The sequence below is a fragment of the Arachis hypogaea genome, chromosome 19, assembly GCF_003086295.3.
Source record: "Arachis hypogaea cultivar Tifrunner chromosome 19, arahy.Tifrunner.gnm2.J5K5, whole genome shotgun sequence".
Taxonomy (NCBI): domain Eukaryota; kingdom Viridiplantae; phylum Streptophyta; class Magnoliopsida; order Fabales; family Fabaceae; genus Arachis; species Arachis hypogaea.
The window spans coordinates 144,040,496-144,050,390 of NC_092054.1; the positions used below are offsets into that span (position 1 = coordinate 144,040,496).

General features: G+C 30.5%; 1 protein-coding gene across 1 annotated transcript; it reads right to left on the reverse strand.

Annotated features, from left to right (window-relative positions):
* Nucleotides 1-1,313: 1,313 nt before the first annotated feature.
* Nucleotides 1,314-2,735, reverse strand: LOC112776738 (aspartic proteinase CDR1-like). The gene has a single exon (XM_025820972.3). It carries the CDS (start codon nucleotides 2,587-2,589, stop codon nucleotides 1,414-1,416), a length of 1,176 nt encoding a protein of 391 aa, XP_025676757.1. The 5' UTR covers nucleotides 2,590-2,735; the 3' UTR covers nucleotides 1,314-1,413.
* Nucleotides 2,736-9,895: the final 7,160 nt, after the last annotated feature.

The following is a 9,895-nucleotide window of genomic DNA, read 5'->3' on the forward strand; positions in this document are numbered from 1 at the left end:
GAGTTTGATCCAATATATTCAGTCATCATGTGGACTGATTGATCAGAAGATAGCTCAAATTGTCATGTTTGAAGATAATACAACATGCATTGCTCAAGTTAAGGGTGGATACATCAAAGATCCGCTCAAGTGATAATCTGGCAGATTTATTTACAAAGTCACCCCTAAAATCCTCCATTGAAAGATTGATACATCAGATTGGGATGCGCCGATTTTGAGATATTAAATGATGTCGACAAGAGGGGGAGACTGTACTCTTTTTTCCTTGGTCAGATTTTTTTCATTGGGTTTTTCTTGACAAGGTTTTTAATGAGGCAGTCCCATCACAAAGGATATTATACTCTTTTTCCTTCACTAAAGTTTTTCCCATTGGATTTTCTTTAGTAAGGTTTTAACGTGGTATAATCCTAAATGGTTATCCAATAGGGAGTGTTGTGATAAGAATACCTAATGTGGATGCCCATTTTCCACGAGACTTAGTTTACCAAGGGTGATTGCATTTAATTATGTTTGAAAAGTAAAACTTCCTTGTGCTTATAAATAGCAACGTAGTATGAAGCATATGAGATCACATCAATAATAATCACAAATATTTCTATCTCTCTCTTTATACATTACACTATAAATTCTCTTTCTTTTATCTCTTTGAAATTTTAAGTTATAATATCTATAATATTAGTAAATATATAATCACTTCTATTATAGTGAGATAAGAACATATTTATATTTTTTTATTTTATATTTATTTTTCTTCCTTATTTATTTATTTTACAACAAATACTACTACTTTTTATAAGTTAAAAACTCAAAAAATTACTTTTGAAATTTTCCAAACGGACCTTAGTCTATTTTCATCTAGGTTTGGGGTGTTTAATTATATTTAAAGGGGATATTTTCTTTATCAAGATGTGCATGCTTGTTATTGTTAAGTTGTACTTTTGGTTTACTGTAATTTGTTTTTAAAAAAAATATTTGAGAAAAAAATACAAAATTAGTCCAAAGTAATTTAAAACTATTTTATTTTATATATTTAATTATTATTTATTTTAATTTTAGATATAATAAATATATAATTATAAACATTACATACATAAGAATATAGATATTAAATTAAATAAAATAAGTTTAGATTAGTATCTTATTATCTCCCTACGTATTATCTTTTGTATTATATGCGTGTTTGATACCTTGTTTTTATTCCCTCATGGTGGATGCTTAAACCTTCAATTTTCGGAAAAAAAAAACATTAAATCACTTAATCACATATTAATTATCATCAGTAATTTAACAGTAAATGCACCGTGAATTGGCCTATATAATAGAACAAATATAAAACCTATGCATAATGCATATAACACAATCTTATTATCTTATTTTATTTAATACACAAAAGGCGTAAGTAACAAGAATATGCTAATTACTATTAGTACAATTAGCAGGAGCAAAAGAAACCTTATTCCCTTGAAGATCATACTCTACCTGAAAATTCACCTGCGCCAAATTTCCGAAGAGGGACAATCCATTTAATTCGGTGTTGGGTAGCAGCAGCAAGCAGAGCAAGTTGTTGTCAACAACGGTGTACATGTTTTCAGTTGTCAAAGCAACATCAGCACCAGTAAAGTGAAACACGAAATAAGGCACGTTAAGGTTAACACTTGATCCTTGGAAACTGCCGCAAAAACCGTACGGTTTTGGAGGGTCTTGCACTGCCTCAACAGCTGAGGATTCGGTGACCAGAGTCACGATATCATTGAACATACTTGGGTCAAGATAAGTAAACGTTGTCCCCGAATCAATGATTATGTTGCTAGAATTTTGAGTACTCTGAATCGTGTTATTACCAACGGTTATGCCTTCAAGATTAAGATTGTAATAAGTAGGTGTAGAGGAATTGATGGTTAACGGAGTTGACACAACTCCGTTTCCTGAAATGATTGCATCGTCCCCAAATTTCAGCTTGCTTGTAGAATTTGAACCAAAAGGAACCAAACAATACGAGAATTTGTGACCAATTTGGTCACCAAGTTGTGAAACTAGTGACAATGGCCCTCCTCCTAGACCAACTACCCCTGTGGCTTTTTTAGTGCTATTAAACGTTACAGTATTGTTATGGCCACATCCAAAAATTGAATTTGGAAATGTAACACCACTAGTGGAATCAAAACTTATGGAATCAGAAGCCAATTCTCCATTTGTGTAAGACTGGTCGGCATATGTGTACAAATACTCGCAAACATTTGAGGTTCCACATGTATGTTGGTTTTGGTACAGTAACGTGCAATTTTCTGAAGTACATGAAATTGGAGTATAAGTGGAAGAGTTGTTTGGATCAAACAGTGGGCTATCTTGGGAGAAACAACTAGAATTGTCATCGCAGGGCGAGCATTGAACCCATATGAGATCACTGCCCGTGTCTGCGACGGCAATTCTTTCCACCGGAGGAGTGCCGATATAGATTTTTGTAAGGTAATCGCCGACCGCACCATTTGGAAATACAATGGATTCAGGGAATTGATTGCTACTTTCACTCAAGGCGTATCGCGCGATGGAACGCAGCGCGGCCTTCTTAAAAATATCCGATGAGGTCATTGAAGAGTCATAAAACGGTGAGAGGGGGGAATCATGGTGAATAAGATCAATGGTGAAGCTTGTTTGGGTTTTAGTAGCTTCAACAAAGGGTATGAAATTAGAAAGTGAGTACAAATGTGCTGAAAACGAGAACAATAACAAAAGAGTATGCATGGTGTTGTTGGTGGAGAACTATATCTAAGGAGCTTCTATTTATACAACGATCAAAGAGACTTTTTATTAAGGTATTCCGTTGAAAAATTCCTTAAATTGATAAATTCTCTGTTATTATTGTCATTCTTTGTCGAAAAATTATTGTATTTCTCCTCTTTACTGTAATATTTTGTGTTAAGTTGATAAGTATATAAACTATGTCAATTATGCTACTTGGACACTAAAATTAGTCACTAAATATAAAATATATTGGTAACTAATTTTAGTGTACGAACAACATTTTTAAACTTATATTATATCATTGTAAGACTAAGTTACAAGAAAAAAAAATGTAAGACAGTTTTCTTTCATTTCTTAATCATGTGATTAATTAATACCTACCATTATTGACATGTTCCACTCTTTTTGTCATTGATCCGGGTTTTTCTTTTTATTATTGGTACAAAATTTTAAAAATTTTAAAAAATATCTTAGATATTTTACAGCTAAACATTAAGGATTTACCGATTTAATATATGTTTTCCTTTTTTTTTAAAAAAAAATGAACCATTTTTAATAAATTTTATTTGCAGCTGTAGGTTGATGTAATTTTTTATTTTCAATTTTGTGAAAAAAATATTTTTATGCGTGCCCTTTAGTTTTACGAATCAATTGACTTTTTATTTTGAACTATGTATCTATCGATTATTAATGGTTTTTCTTTTTCTTAATAATAATAATTATTTGTGATAGTTTTTGCATCTAATACTTGTAAAATTAAAGTGTTTTTTTCTCCTTGAAACGTGAACTATACACATACGCTATTCATACCCTTTTTTTAATTTGGAATTTTTTTTTGTTGACAAGAGGGCCGATAGTCCTAGAAACTACGCCGAATTTACAGTTCTCAGAATTGAAGTTCCCATATCATTACTAACAAGATAATGGCTCATCCCTATTCCTTAGAGGAGAGAATTCCAGTAATGAGTGTTCTCATCTTGCCTCAAACTTCAATTAGCTAATCAATCAGCGCAACTGTTAGCTTTTTTGTAAGCGTAAGTAATATTTACTTGCCAACTGCTACCCGCAGTTTTTGCCTCCTCTTCTATTATTTCGATCCTAGGTGATAGGGAACAAAAGTAGCGTTTGATGAAAAGACAGAGATTGAAAGATTAAACTAAGAAACAGAGATTAAAATAAATCTTAATATTTTATTTGATATAAAGTAAGAGATAGAAATTGAAATAATGAAGTTATAATTTAATTTGCATAAAGGGTAAAATTGGAATTAATTAATTGAAATAAGGGTATTTTAAGTATAAAATGTTATTGAAATTTCAATCTCCGTCTTTAAAAATTTCAGTCCCCTGTGTCTTCACTTCTGGAGGTACTGAAATACTAAAATTTTGAGCATAGAGACAAAAATTTTAATACCAATCTCTGAGCCAACAAATATGATACTGAGCCTCAATCTCCTAATCTCTGTCCCAATACTTCAAAACAAATGCTACCAAATAGATCCATTCAATAGCATACTGAAAACCCCAATTTGAACTCATGCTTTCTTCCAACCACCTAGCTGTTGGAAATAAGTAATATGACAACAATTCAATTAATCATGTGTTAAATAATTTGTTGTTATTATTATATTAAAATATTAATATAATAAAGTCTTTGATTAATTTTAGAGATTTATCATTGTGATAGTGATCATAATATTGAGAGATGAATCTTTTATAATTTAGTCTAAATTATTTTTGGTCATAAAATTATTAAAAAGGACATTATAATCCGAAAAGATCAATATATATATAATAGTCTTCATTGGATGAAGATTAATGGATCTCATTTGTTAAATTATATATATAGATGGTGCATAGAGAGATATGACCATTGAACTGACTCAATTTGAGAATTTCTAATGGTTATAATTACTGCATATTTGTCAATAGGATATTCTCAAGATGAACATAGTAATAGAGTTTCTTTTGACGTAACTGTCATAGTAATTAACAATGTATTTATTATACTTTGATTCCGGACACCTAATATCCTAGGGTGCTAGTTGAATGGATATTGAGTATGATTTAAATATTTGTAGAATTAATGATTAGTCAATAAGGAATCTGTCAACTCTCAATAAAGAGTTTGAGCTCTATGATTATAATGACCGAAATGAATAAAACCTTGGCCAAGGGGATTGAATGAATGAAGAAATAAGTTTCTTAAGTCATTCACAATTCATAATTATAATAATGGTAACAAGTTAGAGTTTGACAATTAAATCATACTCTAAAGGTTAACCAAGAGTTGGAAAGATGGAAGGAATTATATTTTATTCTTCTCGGGTTCTTAGTAAAAATATATTGCTTCATACTATCGGGTCGTTAAGGAGTGTTGCTAGACGTCAACCTTGATTAGTAAATTTAGTATGACTAATTTACTATCTGCTTAGTATTAAACCTATGGGGTCATACACTAACGAGTGTTCTAATCTTTACTGTAGAATTATTTAATTATTATTTTAATTTACTCAAATAAATAATTATATTAATTCAAATGGAATATTATTATATTCTTTGCTAGCACCAAGAATATAATAATAGTATGGTAATTAAGAATATTAAATGAGATTTGAGAATAATTAGTTATTCTATTTATAAATTTGAATTCTAAATTTGGATGAGATCCTAACTGATTTTGTTTCAAATTGAGTTATGATATGATTAATAAATTTGAAAGATTCAAGTTTAAAATAATAACATATGATTCAAATTTGAATTAAGATTCAAATTTAAAATTAGTAACAAATCTCATACTATATATATGTATGCCAAGAGTAGAAAAAATAGATGAGAATAACACACAAGTGTTTTATTCCTTTACCTCTATATGCATAAACATATGTGAGCCTACTTCTTAAAGAAGAATTTTATGGTATGCAACGAGTTGCAAGAGGTTTCTCAATTTAAATCAGATGTCTATTAGTCAAAGAGTTGACAGCAAAAATTGGTCTCGCTGTGGATACGCATAGCAACTTCGTACTATCGAAGAAGAAACTGATTTTTACTAGCGTACACAGGTATTTAGATCTGATCTATACATATATTATTTTTCGAATAAAATTTAAGCACAAAATAGATCTTTAAAATTACTTCCTTTTCTTCCGCTACGTGTTATGAACACATGATAATTCTTCACTAGCGGGTTTCAAATTAAAAAAATTCTGCAATTTAACCAGGTGAACTAATGTCTTCCTAATATCACTAGCGTCCTTACAATTCCTAAGGACATGAATGGAATTCTCAATTTCATTGCTACATTTGTGACAATATGGGGATGCTCCAAACCATCTACTCCTCTTATCATTTGTTAGAAGCTTGTCATAAGCCATTTGCCAGGAAAAAAAAAGTTTGATTCGTGAGGATTCTTTCCACTCCCAAATCTTTTTTCAAACAAAATCTTAAAACGTTGAGAAAAGTGACTGAGCTGTGTAAGCCGATTTCACAAAAAATCTGCCATCTTGCGAATGCCTCAAAGCCAAAGTGTTTCCGAGATCATTGGGTCTAGGGACAAGGTTGGGTGTTATTCTCATAGCCACCTTGTTGGGACCAGCCTCTTAATCTCATCCATCTTCGAAGTCCCATTCACTATAACAAAATCTTTAACCAAAGCATTTTCATTCAAAATTGTTACATTAGGCAAATTGTTCTCCATCAGGGTATCTTTAATATTTAACCAGCTATTCCTCTAAAACATGATATTCTCACCATTTTCAACTCTGTGAATGATAATGTTTTCAACAAAATCCTACATTTGTGGAAGGGCCCACCAAAAGAGAGAACTACCAGCCATTAGTCTTCTATAGATCATCTGGTTGCTAGGATAGTACTTGCTAGAAAGAACCTTTGTCCAAAAGGGGTCGGATTATTTATAAATTTCTAGCAATCTAACAAACCTTGGCAAGAAAAGTTATTTTCATCCTTTTTATGTTTTTCATGGCCAGACTCCTCATGTCCTTGGGAAGAAAGAGTTTTCCAAATAACCATGTGCATTTTTCTAGTTGTTCCATCAGACTCCAAAATGAACTATCTTTAGGCTATTTCAATGCTATTGCAAATGAATTTAGGGATATGGCTGTTTTGCATAGTAAAATTAGCAATAGGGGCTATAGCAGTTTGAGCCAATACAGTCCTACCCGTAGAATTTAGCGGCAGAATGAATCCGATGGCATAAATCTCACCGATAATTATTCATCTGTAGATTTTTTCGTCCACTACTAATTATCGACAGATATAAACTTTTAATTGGCGAACTTCTGGAGCTTGTTACCGTTGGATTTTTCTCTCGATAAATCCGACGATAATATATTATTTATTATTAATAATTAAATTAATAGTTACCGACAGATTTAACCAATGATAAATCCGACGGTAAATTTAAATTTAAATTTTTTAAAAAAAATATTTAAAAATTCAATATATAATTTTAAATATTTAAATTTAATAATTTTTAAATTAACAAAATTTAAAATTTTTTTATAATAATTTATCTACAATTTTTAGTTAAAATTTTACAAACAAGTTTAATTACAAAAATTTAACAAAATTAAATCAGAAATTGAAAGAGCAATTATTTACTTAATATTTACAATGAACCAAAGGTAAATGATTCACTTTACATTTAAAAACATAAATTTAAACATCCAATCTAAGAATATATTATCAAAATCAATTATACCATATGAACTATAAGTCTACAACAAAAAAGGATAACTCATATATACCAAAAATAATTATATTACATCAACTTTCAGATCATGTTATGTTTTTATCACTAAGCATTCTATTTGAAAGGTTATCATAACTAGCAATATAGGATTATACATAAAAAAAAAAACTTGAAATATTTATAGTAAATTGTCAAAAATATCAACAAGACATTACATTATACAACCTAATGATACACAAAAACATGTTCAATGTCTATTGCACCAAACATACAAAATCGTTTCATACATGATTATTACTTCATGAGAGAGTGTGCAAATTATAGCTAATTCATTTTTGTTCTATCTTAGAAAAATCAAAATTGAAATTATAAATGCATATGACTTAAATTAGTTATTTACACTAGAGATACCTTCACATTTCATAATAAGAAAGCATTACTCATTTGAATGTCAAAACAACAATTATCTATATAAATCCTAGGGTCCTTGAAAATTGTATGTGAAAAATAAATAAATTAACAAAAAAGTCAATTTTCACAACAAAAAAATTAGCAAAACCCTATAGCAACGGTCACAATAACTTCCATTACTTTCTAAAAAGTTTAAATAGGTATATTATCAATCTCAAAACCAAGACAATTTTGAGTACCAACTTAATTCTCATGGAATAGTACCCAAAACTATAAATCCAATAATTGCACAATTCAATATCACATGAAAGAAAAAAAAGTAAGTCAAATTTTACGAAATAGCAAACAAAACAAAAAATTTACAAAATCCTCACCTTATGATGCATCAAAATGGCGCAATCAGGCTCCAACTGATCCTTATGCACCTTTCACATGGCACCTCCAACCTTACTAACAAGACCAATCCAAATAAAAATTAAGTAACTAATTAAAATTTGGAGTTGAAAATGAAATCAAATTAGGGTTTCTATATTTTTAATTATTAGACTAACCAAACAAAACAAGTTACAGGTAGACAACAAATCATAAATTTCAGTGTCAACAAATTAACACAATCAAGATACTACTATCAATATTATTATTAAACCTAATAAAGTCTCCATAGAAAATATAAATATAACAAAATCTGAAGATCAAAATAATTAGATAATTATGAATGAACAGTATAACCATGGTCATCACATCCAAGTAAACTAATGATATTAATTTTAGAGAGATAAAAATAGGGGATAGAGAAGTGTAAGGTTAGGGTTAAATAAATGCCAACAATGTCAAAAAAATAGAAGGAAGGAAAGAAGACATACTTGGATGAAAAAGGAAGGGTAGCATCGCAGCTGATAGAGGCAAGCGGCGGTGGCAGTGAACGACAGAGGTAGCAACTCACAGGGGAGAAACAAGATCCTCCATGGCAAACCAAGCTCCAGGTGGATGCTCCTCGACAACGACGATGGCTGGAGTTGTAGGAAGCGGTTGATAATGGCAAAACAACAACTAATGGGGGGGGGATAGGGGTTGATGACGAGAGAGAAAGAGAAAGGGGGAGAGCAGTGAGGTTGATGATGTTGTAGAAATAGAGGAAAAGGGTTCACAAATTTGAATTTAGGGTCAATTTTATGGGCGGTTTTACCATTGAAAAAATCAGCCAGTAACGCACAACCTGTGACCAAAACGGCGCATTTTATTTAATTACCTTATTGTCAGATTTTTTCGTCCCTAAATCTGACGGTAATGAGTGCACCAATTTCTTTTTTTTTACTCCAATTATTACCGGCAAATTTACTATCGGAAAACTAAATCTGACAGTAACTTTTTTACCCGATGAATTTGTAGCTAAATCTTCCGTTATATCCGCCGCTAACCTTTTATGCTAAATCCGACGGTATTCAGCATTTTTCTTGTAGTAATCCTGTAACACCCCGTTACCCTAAGCCTTACCTCGCGTCGTAAAGCGAAGGATAACAAAGTGTCACGACAGTTCTAAGGCTCATATAATATTATATATATAGAAAGAAATAGTAATACTAGAAGCCCGATGAAGGAATAAAAGCTCAAATTGCATAAAGCGGAATTACGAAATGCGAAGCGTTCACACACGATAACTAAACGTATAAGTACAAACAAAATAAGACATAATATATGTAGAACCTTATAGATAGCTCCAGGATATACAAGATAATAGTTAAAATAAACAAGATATATATATATATATATATATATATATATATATATATATATATATATATATATATATATATATATATATATATATAAGTATGATATACAAAAAGAGGACTAGTCACAGCCTCCGGAGTTTAGGACGGCTAGTCAAACTGAATACCACAGAGTTTTGAAATTTAAAACAGAAATAACCTATCTCTCAAAGTTTTTAGGAATAAAGCCTCTAAGGCAACAAGGTTATATAAATACAAAGGAAGAGAGAGTGACTATATCAAAATAAAGCAGAATAAAATAA